This window comes from Lycium barbarum, chromosome 4 (assembly GCF_019175385.1).
Source record: "Lycium barbarum isolate Lr01 chromosome 4, ASM1917538v2, whole genome shotgun sequence".
Lineage (NCBI taxonomy): Eukaryota > Viridiplantae > Streptophyta > Magnoliopsida > Solanales > Solanaceae > Lycium > Lycium barbarum.
The window spans coordinates 141924717-141939845 of NC_083340.1; the positions used below are offsets into that span (position 1 = coordinate 141924717).

The 15129-nt window shown below is 35.6% G+C and overlaps 1 protein-coding gene across 1 annotated transcript; it reads left to right on the forward strand.

The window, feature by feature from the left end:
* The first annotated feature begins 9512 nt into the window (after positions 1 to 9512).
* On the forward strand, positions 9513 to 11088 carry LOC132636725 (probable sugar phosphate/phosphate translocator At5g25400). Its single transcript, XM_060353727.1, has one exon. It carries the CDS (start codon positions 9762 to 9764, stop codon positions 10815 to 10817), a length of 1056 nt encoding a protein of 351 aa, XP_060209710.1. The 5' UTR covers positions 9513 to 9761; the 3' UTR covers positions 10818 to 11088.
* The last annotated feature ends 4041 nt before the right edge of the window (positions 11089 to 15129 follow it).

Sequence of the window (15129 nt, forward strand, 5' to 3'; positions counted from 1 at the left end):
CGTGGGCATACCAGGAGAGATAAATGAAGTGATTTGAGACCAGGTAGGATAAAATCTGTGGTGGACAAGATGCGGGAAGGGAAGTTGAGATGGTTCGGACACGTGCAGAGGAGATCCGCAGATACTCCGGTGAGGAGGTATGAGAGGCTGGTCGTGGTTGGGCTGAGAAGAGGGAGAGGTAGGCCTAAGAAGTCTTGGAAAGAGATGATTAGGCAGGATATGACGCAGCTTCAACTTACTGAGGACATGAACCTGGTTATGAGGGTGTGGATATCGAGTATCAGGGTAGAGGGTTAGTAGGTTGCGTACAGATTTCTTTCTCGTACTAGGAGTAATAGTATCTTTGTTACGTTTACTTATTCTTAGATATATGTGATTGTTTCTTTTACTACGTTATCCAATTATTTTGCTGATATTACTGCTTGTTATTACTGTTTATTATTATTGATGCTTTTTCATCTTTCCTTGAGCCGGGGGTCTATCGAAAACAACCATTTACCCGTCACAAGGTAGGAGTAAAGTTTGCATATACTCTACCCTTCCCAGACCCCGCCTTGTGGGATTATATTGAGTATGTTATTATTGTTGTAATTTGACTAACTTCAAAGTTAAATTAGGTTAGATCAACTTAATATTTTAAAATTAAAATATTAAAAAACTATACGAAAAAGTACTAATATAATTGACATTTTTTCTCATGTCAATTTATTGAAAAAATATATTTTAAAATGTTCATCAAAATTCACATAATTTTAATCTAAAGAAGCGAAAGATAATTTGGGACAAAAAGAGTACTACATCCAGTTCAAAATAAGTGTCTACCTAGCCTTTAACACACCCCCTAAAAATATTACTCCCTCCGGTTAAAAAAAAGTGTCCGCTTAACCTTTATTTTTTGCTTCAAAAAGAGTGTCAACTTATCAAATCAAGAAAAAATTAACCTTATTTTTTCAGATTTGTCCTTACTAAGTGTTAAGTGACTAAATCTCAATACCTTTTTAATGAAGGGTAGTTTAGTCAATTATCTATTTTTGCCTAGAAATTAGTATTTTCTTAATGGGTTTGAAACTAGCTAAGTGGACACTCTTTTTGATCCGGAGGGAGTAACTTTTAGAAAAAATAAGTATTTTAACTAAATTACCCTTAATTAAAATTTATATATTACTATTATATTGACACGTTAGATTCGTGGCTTAACACTTAAAAAGGATAAATCTAAAAAATAAAGTTAGTTTCTTTTTGCTATGCGTGGACATTTATTTTGAATAGAAGGGAGTATAAAGGAAGAAGCAAAAGTTAACCAATAAAGCTCCACAAAATGTGCAGTAACATATGAAAGAAAGTATAGTCGGTCCGTTAGGCATGTGGAGTTTCGCGTTAAACACGCTTAATTAGTTTTACTTCCTCCAAAGTCTCCGAGCAATAGTAGTTAGCCACGTGGACTCTCTATACTTCCACGTCACTTAATCTAATCTTTTTAGTTGTAAAAAAAAAAATTGTTTTTTTAGCATAATACATAAACAGACATTTAAATTTGGCCTTAGCTAGCAAGTAAACACTTCAATTTTGAGTACATATAGACACTTTAACTTGTCCCCCACTGTGTCTCATGAACATCCGATGCTGACGTAGTATGTAAATTTTGGAGGTGTCTAGATGTGCATTTTCAAAGTTGAAGTGTTCAACAGACACAATGAAGGCGAGTTAAGGTGTCTAGACGTACATTTTCAAAGTTGAAGTGTTTAGTTGTCAGCTAAAACTAAGTTTAAATGTCTGTTTATGTACTATGCCAATCTTTTTTGGTAAAAACTTACATGGAGTATTTGACGTTTACATCACATAATATATGGTTAATTATTATATATTTCTATCTCTTAAATTATTTAATTATAAAAAATTAATATAATTTGATGTAAATATTCGGCACGATAAGTCTTTAATGTTTATGTTTTACTCTTTTCAGTTTATATTATTACATTGGAGAAGAGAGAAGTAAAAAGGAAAAATTGAATAGTGAGATTCGAACTCTCTTTTTAGTTTTAATAAATTAACATTCGGTATTTACTGGCATGGCTATTCTCAATTCCGATCATTGAATACAGTTTAAGGGAAGAATATTTTTATCAGATATTTTGATTGTTAGGTTTTGAATTCGAGACTTCTTATAAAAGATGGAGGGATCCGTCCATCTATCACATACTTTAATGGTAAGATTCAAGCTTATATTCCTTCTATCCCATTTTGACTGTCGTTTTAGTTCTTCTCACTTACATTAAGAAAATAATAGATACATGATATAGTTAAATTAAGTTAACCTATTTAGTAAAAGTAGATTGATTTCTTCCGCTTACATTTTGTATGTTTAAGGATATACTAGTTGGTAATAATAGCCATTTTTAATTTCAAATTGTTAAAGTAACAATTATTTTAAGCGACTGCTAACTTGATACGAATAGATATACGTCATAACTTTCCTCGATAATATTAAATAAATTATAAGATGCGCTGGTTCCCAACCTAAAATTAAAGTTGCAATCTAGGGGTTAGAAAAATCAACTTACATCCCTCTATATCACTCGTCGATCCATTAAAATTAAAAAATTACTAAAAAGAATTCCCTTTCATTCCTCTCCTCTATTTGTAGGTTCATTTCTTTCCCTCTCCATCCTTCCAAAAAAATGGAAAAAAGAAAGAAAAAAGAATCTCTCACTTTCCCTTTGTAATAGTTCTTGACATATTTTGATTTTCAAAAATAGTATCACTGTTAATTTACAATTATTTCAAGGTATTTCTTTTGGACACACTTTGACAACATAAGTTTTTCAAATAACTCATTTCTTAGTCTTTCTTTTGATTTGTTTCTAAATTTTTAAATTTTGGAAATGTTAAGTGATTGTTAAGAGCATGGTCAATTTGTTTTCCAACAGGAAAATTGCAAAGGAAATTTGTCCTTATTTGGTAAATAGTTAAACATTCCTACTTCAATAAAAAAAATCTCAATGAAATTAAGGTCTCTAAGTGATATTTTTATCTTAAATTTAGTTTTTTCCTTCCACAAGCATTGTTACTTTGCTACTTCTATTAATCTTTATTATTTTTTCTTTTCTTTTTTTTGGGAAAGAAAACCAACTTGCATGGGACTCTATAACTAGATTAAAATTACAACGTCTTGCATCGAAACACAACATTTCAATACAATAATAAATAAATAAATAAATACCAACTGCTTTTGAGCAAATTTTTTAAGCATATACAGGTATTACTATCTCGTATTTCAAGTATTAACTTTGCTTAAATTGTAATTTTTCTTATAATGGCCACAGATTATATATATTCTGAGCACTTTTCTTCCTCTTGTAAACTGTATACCGTAATAGAATAAAAAGTGAAACTTTAGATGCTTCTAAAATAATTTTGTCTATGACTTTTTCTCTTTTATCTTTGATATCCCAACAATTCTTTATGTGTATTAAACTCAAATTTGACTATTACTTCAATTTTAATAAATCGTCGAAGTTGCAAAATAACTGAAGATCTTGTGGAACATAACATTTGTAACCTTTTGGTCAAATTTTCTATTATTCGTTCGATTTTTATTTCGAGATTCACAAGTGAATGAACTTTCTCACTTTATTCAAGGTAATTTGTATGTATTATGAATAAAAAGACGTTATCTTTTGAATAAAAATCATTTATTTATCCATATTCAAAATATACTCATAAACATAAAGGATAAATAAATAGAAAATAAACACCAATTAAAAGTCAACATTGTTAGTTGCCATGCCAAACAACGTACAAAGTACTCCTAGACACAACTGAGATTTGATACCAGAAATAGGATTTAAGTTTTTAAGTTAGCGGTCCACATTATAATACCGAAAAGGGTAAAAAATACCTTGAACTTTCAAATATTATTTATTCGTATCCTCCGTTATACTTTTCGTTTAATTAAGTCCCTATTGTTACATTTTGATGCTGATTTGCCCTTCATTTAGACAAAGTAATAAGTGCCAGCCTTAGAATAAAATAACTCATCCCTAATTTTAATTAAAAGTTAAAACTCACCCATCATTTTGATCCATGACCCAACCCGATTGCCCCCAAAACTTATATTAAAGTCATAAACAACAACCAAACACATCATGAGAGATGTGGGAACCACACCAAACCCTTCCTCTGAATTTTCGTAACAACAACACACCTTTCCTTTGCTCCTTTGTTCTCATTTGGTGTGGGTCCCACATCAATCATGATGTGTTTGGTTTTTGATTATGACTTCAACAAGTTTTGGGGAGAATCGGGTCGAGTCGTGGGTCAAAATAAGGGTGAGTTTTAATTAAAATTGAGAATGTGTTAATTATTATAAGGCTGACACGTGTTACACCGTGTATATTAAGAGTAAATCAGAATCAAAGTATAACAATAGGGCTCGATTAGACGAAAAGTATAACAGAGGGCTTGATTTGAAAGTTTAGAGGTATTTTTGACCCTTTTCCGTATTATAATTGCGTTGACAAATTATTCATAGTGATTCGTGCAAACTTAGTTTATAATAAAGATATAAAATTATTAAGCTACGCATTATTTCAAATCTAAAGTAATAATTACGAGCCCTCATATTGTAGCTGCCTGTGGTTGCTCTTGGAAAAATAAAAATTATCTATATTTGGTAATTACACTATAGATAAAGTATGGTATGTGTTTCTTAACTAGAATATTACGATTTAATTGTGAATAATTAATATGTATTTTTAAACTCTCCTTCCATCTATTTTTATTCGCCATTTGTGATTTTGTAGCATTAATTATACTAGTTATTTGACTGAATTATCCTTTATCGCCTTTTTTCAAAATTTTTCTTCTAAAAATTGATAATATTGATAAGGCTTTAATGTAATTGCATAGAGTATTTATTAGAGCAAGAGTAGATTTGGCAAAAAAGAGAAGCTAGTATCTTAAACCAATGACTATTTTGGAACAAATTTATTTGATTACAACAATAACTTAAAAGGATCGAAGGAAGCATCAATATAAGCTCGTACGGAAGATAAATTAACTCAAATTTATTTTTATGATAAATATCATATGTGAGTAAGTTTGCTTGCTGATGGTATGTGCACCAACAAAGGTTGTGGTGGTCTGGCGGAGTAATACTAATTAATTAAGTATTCCTTCATTCTTAATAAGATGTCTCTAATTTTATATGTGAGATTTTTTGACACTAATCTATATTTAATGGGCTCTAATACGAGTACTGGACACCGATATGATAAAAAAAGATGGTCCCTGCCATTCAATCAGATTGCTATGAAAAACATTATTTTCTTACCAGAACTATTAGCCCGAGACTTTTCAATGTGAATTCAAATTTTATCGAGTCCTAATTTGGATACCGAACACTTGACCGAAAAGAAAAAAGAAGAAGAAGAAGAAGACGATCCTTGCTAGGTGTGACAAAATGGTTAAAGTTTATGGTTATCCTTCTGTTATGTCCCGTGTTTTCGTGTAATTGGAAATCGAGAAATAATTTCGACTTGTGTGTTTTAAGGACATAACTTGATTTTAGTAAATATGACTATGTTGGTTATGGAATCATTAATGTCAAGACCTCGGGGAAGGCCGAGGGTAAATTTGGAATTTCGGAAATTAGTTTCGGGAATTACAAAACGGGACTTTTAATGAATCGGGCCAAGAAAATTGAATACAAAAATTGAGGCCCAAAGAGTGAAGTGGCCGGCCAAGGGAGCAAGTCCAAGCCCATTTCATTAAGGTCATGTGCTATGCACATGACCTATAAGTGGATATATATCATGTTGGTCCTTAGAATTATCAAGAACTTAATCAAAAATTCAAGAACAAAAGAGAAAGGGGGTTCGGCCTAATAGAGAAAAGGAGAAAGAAATAATTTTCCAAGCTTTGTTGTTAATCCAAAATTCTTAATTTCTACATAGTTGTGAAGTACTCAAGACGCTCTCCGACGTGATACAAGTAGTTTGGAGAAAGAGCGACGTTTGCGACAAGTCGGAAATTCAAGAAAAGGTATGAATTTTGTCCTCTTAATGTTATGAAATGGATATGTATGTGTTAGTGATTGGATTAGCATGAAGATTATGGGATGGGGTCGTGTTTGTGCATGGCGTGTGTGTGTGAAAAGGGTGTGTTTGGCCGTGTGCCTTAGATGGGAAAACAAGTGTGAATTGATTTCGTTTAAGGTTGTTAGTTGTGTCGTCATGGCCTTTATAACGTAAATGATTGATTGAAGAATTGATTTGGTGTTAGAAAATGATTTCGGAACGTTATCGGAAAGTGTATACCTTTGGTATATTTGTGTATATCATAGTATATTTATGATACTAAAGACTTTAAATATGATTTATGGTTGATGATAATGAATTCGGAATGAAACGACGCAAGTTAGAATGTTCGTCGTAACTTTTGGTGTTTTGAATGAAATATGGAAAGTAATGAACTTTGGGGAAGTTTGTATGTGGTTTGGAAATTGTTGGTGGTGTGTTTGAATAATTGTGAATGAATAGACTCGTGTGGAAATAGATTTGGAATTTTGAAGTTTGAATATAGAATTACCAACTTATGTAATAAGGTGCAATTTTGAAGTTAGTGTGGTTGATTGTGGTTTGTATTGTGTAATGATGTTTGGGATTGTTGTTGTTGTTGTATTTTGAGCCGAGCCAAGTCTCGGGAGTGTTAGATTTATAGGGGAAATGCTGCCGAAATTTCGGTAGCCAAGTATAGCCCCAAAGATGAAAATGCTAACTCTCATGAATAGTAACTGGTAAAAGTGACCATTTGCAGTTTTCGGACGAAACGGGAATCGCGATTTGACGAGCGTAAGGCGCCAACCAGGTATGTAAAGCCTACCTATCCTTCTTTTGGCATGTCCTAGTCATATTAGGTTAATATCGGAATCTCGGGGGTAACTCTGCTCTTGGAAATTTAGGTTCAAGTTTGGGTACTATTCATCCAGCGCAATTGAACCCTTTTGTGGCATTTGGTCAAAGGAATGTTCGAATCGTCATAACTTTTGTGGTTGTGCCCGAAACCCTCCGAAACTTTCGTAGATGGCTCTAGGGAGCCTAAGGTCTGTGATTTGCGTCCGCCGCCTCAATTTGACTCGAGGTGGGCCCACGAGCCCCGAGGCTCCCCTTATTCGGTTTGTTTGGTTCGTTTGCGTCCGCTATGACCAGTGATCGTTTGTTTATGACTCAATGATGCGTTTGAAACTTCCTATGCCGTTAGTGAACGTTTTGTACTTTGAATAATGTGAGATTTTCGGAAAATGACCTATAAACAGCTTTTTTCTAAAGATTTGGCGGTTTGGAACTTCGTAACTTTTATACACAAATTTTGTTCAATCTGATTCCTACTCCGAGCCTTCTGGCGTCGGTATATACCTATATGTAAACTATATGTTGAGTCCGGTAAATTATTTTTGATATGCATATGGTTTCTGCACTACTCTGTTCGTGCTGTCTGCTATGAGTTCGTTCGTCGGTACCCGGGCCGACTTTGTGATCGTGCGCGCTATAACATATTCGGGAGTTATGATGTGTTACGGTTTCCGAGGCCTCGCCATAGGGCCGGTTACCGTTTATGGAGTTATGATGTGATATGGCATTTGATATGTTCTGATAATGTGATGTGTGTGTGATATGATGTGTCTGGAGACTGTACGGAGATTTGAAAACTTCTGGAGTTATGATGTGTTGTGGCACCAGCGTCGGGGGGTGACCACGTTCCTAAACCCTATACATGATTTGATTGCATTTGTACGTTCGCCTCCCGCACAGGTTTGCTTTGTTTACGTTGGCGATGTGTTTGTTCTTTCTGACTCCAGCTGTGTTTGTGATTTTTGTACCTTCTGCTTTACATACTCAGTACTTCTCCCGTACTGACCCCCGTTTCTTCGGGGGCTGTGTTTCATGCCCGCAGGTACAGAAGCTCGTTTGGGTGGTCCTCCAGTTTAGGCTACTCATTCTGCTGTGTTGGAGAGCTCCCCTTGATTCGGAGCCTACTTTTGGTACATATCTTCTGTTGTATGTGTGTGTTCGGTACATTTGTGGATGTGTGGGTACGGCGGGGTCCTGTCCCGTCATATGTTCATATGTTCTGTTTTGTTTAGAGGCCTGTAGTCAGATTTGTGGGTCGTGGGTCCGGTGTGTTTGTATGTGAGTCTGTTTTGCGATCTTAAGCGGCCCGTACGCTACTATGGCCAAGTCGGCCTCTGAGTTTGTATGTGTGTGTGTGCATTTGGGCGATGTACATTCCGCCCCTTTCTGATGTGTGTGTGTGCATTTGGGCGACGTATATTCCGCCATCTTTCTGATTTTTATTTGGCTAATCTGAACGGGCGACCGCTTAAGATAAGTGTTCGATAAATGTTTGTGTCTGGCGTCTGCTGCTCATTTTCAGTTCGGATAACGCATGCTGAGTTTGATTGAGTTTGAATACGATGATCGGGTTGTGAGTTGGTTTGGGGTGCCTAAGTAGGGCACCAGTCGCGGCCCACGGGGTTGGGTCGTGACACCTTCCAATCCAACTCATTTTAAATGGTCGAATTTAGATCATTTTAAAAGTGGGTCAAATATGAATAAACCCATATAATCTGTCATAGCATATGGATAACCCATGAGTATCCATCAACTGTGGTACCAAGAGCATTGCCCATCAGGGGCTGCGAGGACAGGAGCTAGAAGGGACTTTCATAGATCCTTCGAGCGAGAAAGGTGTTGATCCTTCGAACGAGAAAGGTGCCGCGCCGGGGCCTCCTCAAGGTCATTCAGAACCACTTGTTGGCTCTACCGCGAGCGAGTAGTCTTTGCCAAAGAAGGGACTTACTTCATCTTTACTGAATGCATACACCTCTTGGGTTGGGATATATTTCTTGGAATTCGGCATCTAATTCACTGTATAACCCTGCTACTAAGAAGGATGCTCACTTCTTAAAATATTCTATACATTGTCGGGAACAGGGGAAGGGGTCGTATTTATCCCGACGGCCTTCGCCCGATCCCGAATGCACATTTTTTTGGGTTCATTTTCAATTGATGTTTTAAGAGTACATTAGTATGTACATTAGAAAGTTTCTGGGAGCCTAGTCTTTTATAATATTATTTTATTAATTATTTATTTATTTTTTACAAACTTTTTATTTTTAAACTTTTTTTTTGTCAATTTTTAATTTTAATTTTTTTTTTATAATTTTTTTCTGAGAGTTTATCCTAATTTTGACTTTTACCTTGTGTTCTCACCTAATTATTCGTGAAGCCATTGATAACGTGGATATTCATATTATCAGTCGGTTAACCCATTTATTATCGATGTTAAATATAGATGGATTACTATTATATCCATTTTTGTTTAACCCGTTTTCGACCGGCCCAATTGCCGACTCCCTGCCCTTGCCAATTAATGAATTTGCCCAACAAAAAAATTTGTTTTCTTACCAATACTATTAAACCAACAATGAACTAATTACCAAGTCAAAGAAACAACATCAGATTCAGTTTCACATCCTCTAACTATCTCACACATATATCCTTATAAACTGTGTCCACATTTCTCCACTCTTCTTTGTCCTGTAACGCCTCCACTTTTTCCTCCTTAATTTCTCTCTTTTTCTCACACCAAAAATTCCCTTGTTATTCATCCAAAAAAAAAATACTACCTCTTTCTTGATTATTTTGATCCAACAAAATCTTGAAAATTTTCTTGTTTTTCTCAGTTTTGAGACAAAAAATATGGGGAAAGGTGGTAACTTGAGTGAAGGGGTTGTGAAAAAAATCTTGCTTTCATATACTTATGTTGCTATTTGGATTTTCCTTTCATTCACTGTGATTGTGTACAACAAGTACATCTTGGATCGTAAGTTGTATAATTGGCCTTATCCAATATCACTAACAATAATTCACATGGCTTTTTGTTCATCATTGGCTTATCTTCTTGTACGTGTGTTCAAAGTTGTTGAACCTGTTACTATGACAATGGATCTTTACTGCAAATCTGTTGTACCTATTGGTCTTTTATATGCATTTTCACTATGGTTATCAAATTCTGCATATATTTATTTATCTGTGTCTTTTATTCAAATGCTTAAAGCTTTGATGCCTGTTGCTGTTTATTCCATTGGTGTTATGTTCAAGAAAGAGAATTTTAAATCTGATACTATGGCTAATATGGTGTCGATTTCGATTGGTGTTGCTATTGCTGCTTATGGTGAAGCTAAATTTGATACATGGGGTGTTATGTTACAGCTTGGTGCTGTAGCTTTTGAGGCTACTAGATTGGTTATGATTCAGATTCTTTTAACATCAAAGGGTATAACGTTTAATCCGATTACTTCGCTCTATTATGTCGCGCCTTGTTGTTTGGTTTTCTTGTTCATTCCGTGGATTTTCGTGGAATACCCTTTGTTGAAGGATACTTCTAGTTTCCATTTGGATTGGTTGATCTTTGGTACTAATTCGTTCTGCGCGTTCGCGTTGAATCTTGCTGTGTTTTTGCTCGTTGGGAAGACGTCTGCTTTGACTATGAATGTTGCTGGTGTGGTTAAGGATTGGTTGTTGATCGCATTTTCTTGGTCCGTGATTAAGGATACTGTTACCGCTGTGAATTTGGTTGGATATGGATTGGCTTTCTTAGGCGTGGCGTATTACAACCATGCCAAATTGCAGGCTCTTAAGGCGAACGAAGCACAGAAGAAAGCTGCACAGGCTGCTGATGAGGAGGCTGGAAGATTGTTGGAGGAAAGAGAAGGGGAGAATAATGGTGCTAAGAAGAATGAATCTCAGAATTAAGTTGGTTATTGATTTACTTCATATTATCAGTAAGTAGGATAACATTCGGACAATAGAGGTAAACCTGAAGATCAGACTATTGGCGTCCTTGTGCGGATGATTTTAGGTTCTGTTTTGGGTATAAAATGTTTTACATTATCTGTTTTGAGGATCTTAAATTAGTTTTATTGCTTGTATTGCCAGATCGTTCATGTACTTGAGCATGACTCGAGGCACTATTATGTTTATTTTGACAGAATAGTAATACCAGAAGAGCTTTTTTCCGATGAAAGTAACCGATTCATATCTCCATGCTCCGCTATATATCTTCGTTTCGCTTTTCTTGGAATAGTTTATTTGCCTTTACCTATCTTTAACAACATGGCTTTAGGAGTTGATCAAATGCAGCTGTTATTTAACGCTTTGCCTTTGAAGTGCTTAACATGTTAAAATATAGATAGACATATAATGACTGATGTTGTTAGTTATCTTGATCATGTTCAAATAGTTGACCTGAAATTTGGAAAATCCAGTTTTGGTTGCTGTACTCTATTGCATAAACCAGATTGTTGGGAGATAGATGATGTAGTTTTCTGTGGTGTTTTCTTTGAGTCGTAGAAGATATACGATTGTCTGGTAGATGACATACTTCATATTAGTCCAAGATAACCGGGCCTACGTTCCTTCTTTATTGAATTCTTTCTCAGCATCTCTTATTCATTTCAAATGAATCCTTTAGAAAGATGCCAGGTTACTCTTTTGGTCAGTTTATTTTAGCTTGAAGAAAGAAAATAAGGTGGTCTTAAAGATGGTAAATGCAAGTTAAGACTGCCAGTTTATCCAATTTCGATCCGTAAGGCAAGTAAACTTCTCAACCTACCTTTTATCATCTGAAATATTCAAAATTTTCACCTAAAAGTCTGCCTCCTTGGTTGGTGATAGAATAGGCTTGAATTCCTGGACTTAGCACCAACTATTTTAGGAAAGTTAGTTCTAGTAATGAAGTGATGAGAAATGGCATGAATGCAAAAAAGAATTATCAATATCTACCTACATCTATCCAGCATTCTTCCATCTCTGTTCTCAATCACCTGTTCCTAATACCTTTTCCTAGCGTTTGTTAACTTTCCCAGTGGCCCTTCTCTGCAAAGTATTTGAGACAAGTTATGTGAATCTGATCGGTCGGTTTCTATTAATAGTTTGGCTACCCTCAAAGGCATCTCTACAACAACTACACCTCAATCCCAACAAGTTGGTGATTGGACTATAGAAATCCTCCCTGATCATGTCGCTCCATATTTAAGCTCATCTCAGTCTAATATTTAATATCCTAAAAGCACCAGCACCACTAAGCTTTGCCTCATTACCCCCCTATCCAAACCATGAAATCTTCATCCTCCTATAGCCAGCCTGCCCGGGCCAAAAATCTACCACATGGTGCTCTGAAGATGGTTCAACTAAATAATCTCTAAGCATAGAATTAAATGTCTATACCATTTACCTACACTTAAGACCATACTACTTTGAAAGGAGTAAAGATAAGAATTGAAGTTGGATTTTCTCATTCATACCCCTTTAGATCTCTGTTTTAGAGTTCTAAATGGACTCTTAACTATTGACTAGGCTATCCTATCAAGTATTACAACTACACAGGGATACATTTAAACTCAACAGGGATATTTCTATCCTTTTGAAATATCTATCCTGACATACTTGATCTAAGTATTGGGTGGTAAGCTTGAGTGTACCATAACCTGCATTGGTAAATGATTTCCCAAATACCTAGCAAAACTGACGATTTTCACATCGAACCGTTAAATTACCAACCCCAGAACATAGCCATACACCTTTCAAGCTGATCTATGGGGGAAAAAATGCAACGAAAGGTAACGCAACCTAAAGTAACACAAGGGAGCTAAGAAAGCAAAATATGTGAAGTAAGCAGAAAATGCTGGCAAGTAATACTAACCCAGAAATATCACAAGTACTACCTCGTCATGGGCCATTTGCATGAAAATTTAACCAAAATCCGAGTGCTTTTGCCAAGGCTGACTCCATGCTCTCTCAACACTCACCCATATAACCAAAAAATCACAGATGAAGACAATACACAGTCTAAGAGATACCAAGTGACCAATCATAAACTAATATAATCTAACTTTTGGGAATTGCGCGACTACCAGAAAGTAAAAAGCCAAAGACACCATCAACTAGGTCGTCATTTACGCTACTATAACATTCCATTAGAGGAAATATAATGTAGAAGACTGCTTAATGCTTCTGTTTTTTCATTAGTACACAGAATCCATGTTTCACACTATATTTTCTCTTCAACATACTGACAACTTCTATATTGTATTTGTAACAAAAAAACCGTCCAACATGATAGACTTTCAAACATCAAAGGCATTTCAAATGTTGCTAATAAGCATATCACCACGACATTACAATTCCCAGTATTTAGAAATTTCACAACTTTCATCGTGGTCATCAACCTTTTCACTTTTTACACAAATTCAGAATCAGTGATAGTTTATAATGAGTTATTAGTTGCTCTAACTCATTTCTGTCCGATCCTTAACCTGATCTTCTACATAGTAACATTTCTCAGAAAATTATCATGGGTCTTATACCTCCAATTTGAAGAGATCTATAGGATGGCAGATTGATTAGCTCAGAGATGAAATATGTTGAGAAACTAGAAAGAAGAGGCAATCTGTGACACCCATGAAGGAGGGCGACCGACGAGGATAGGTCACAGAGAAAGATTTATAGACTTTTAGACTGGCAAGCTTATGAAGAAGGGTGCACATGATAACTTAGGCGAATCCCACATTGGAACGAGAGATGAAAGTGAAGAAATTTATAAGGCATAACACAAATTTGAATTCACATGGTACACACACTTTTGGGCTTGATGATGACGTAGTTTAAGGTACAAATTCGTGAGATCTGTTTGGCCAAAGCGGACAATACGTGCTATGGATTTAGCCAGTGTCACAATATATGAGTTTCTGGCTCAAATTACATGTCCATTCTCAGTGCTTCTAAAGTGACACTAGCAGGCACTATCTAAGTTTCTGGATCAAATTACACATCCATTTTCAATGCCTGCAATTTAAAGGGTAATGCTAGATCATGTATTTAGCATTTTGAATTTGATAACCCCATGGCTATACAAGCCCCTACTCATGTTGTTGGTGTTGAGCAAAGTTACTGAGTAGAAGATCGATTGAGGATGGGACAGAAAGGAATTAGAGCAACTAAAAACTCATTGTAAACTACCACTGATTCTTAATTTGTAGCCCTTGATTTAGTGTAAAAAGTGAAATGGGAGTTGTGAAATTTCCTAAATACCGGGAGTTGTAATGTCGTGGAGATAAGCTTATTAAGAACATTTGAAATGCCTTTGATGTTTGAAAGTTTATCATGTTGGACAGCTTTTTGTAACAAATATCAGTATAGAAGTCATCATTTGAAGAGAAAATATAGTGTGAAACACAATGTGTACTAATTAAAAGAAAAAAGAGAGGCATTAAGCAGTCTTTTACATTATATTTCCTCTAATGGAATGTTATGGTAGTGTAAATTATGATCTAGCTTGAGATGGCGTCTTTGGCTTAAAACTTTTGGAAGTACTTTCTGGTAGTCGCGCAGTTCTCAAAAGTTAGATTATATTAGTTTATGATTGGTCACTTGGGATCTCTTAGGTTGGTTTATTGTTTTCATCTGGATCTTTTGGTTCATATGGAGTGAGTATTGAGAGAGCATGGATTCATCCTTGGCAAACGCACTCGGATTTGGTTAAAGTTTTCCGTGCAAATGGCTCAGGACGAGGTGGACCCAGCTAACGTAGGATGCTTTGTGCACCGCACTGCATTTAGTGTTGAATCTTCCTTTACTTGGTGATCAAAGTTGATCTGAAGTTTTTGCTTCAAAAACTTGCCAGCATTTTGTGTTTATTTGGACATGTGATCGTATGTTCAAATGTTTTCCTTTCTTAGCTCCCTTGCCAAGGGCACCTTTGGAGCAATGGTAAAGTTGTCATCGTGTGACCTGTACGTCACGTATTGGAACCGCATAATCATCCCATTGATGCTTGTTTCAGGATAAGTTGCCTACATCACATCCCTGGGGTGTAGCTCTTCTTCGGACCCTTCATGAACACATTCATGAACACAAGATGCTTCGTGCAATGAGTTGCTTTTTTAGCTCCCTTGTGTTCCTTGAGTTCACCTTACCTTTATTTGCGTTTTTTTAACATAGATCAGATGAATCATGGAACCATGGATTAAATGATGCTGTGCGTTCCATGTTGTTTGTTCTCTCTCTC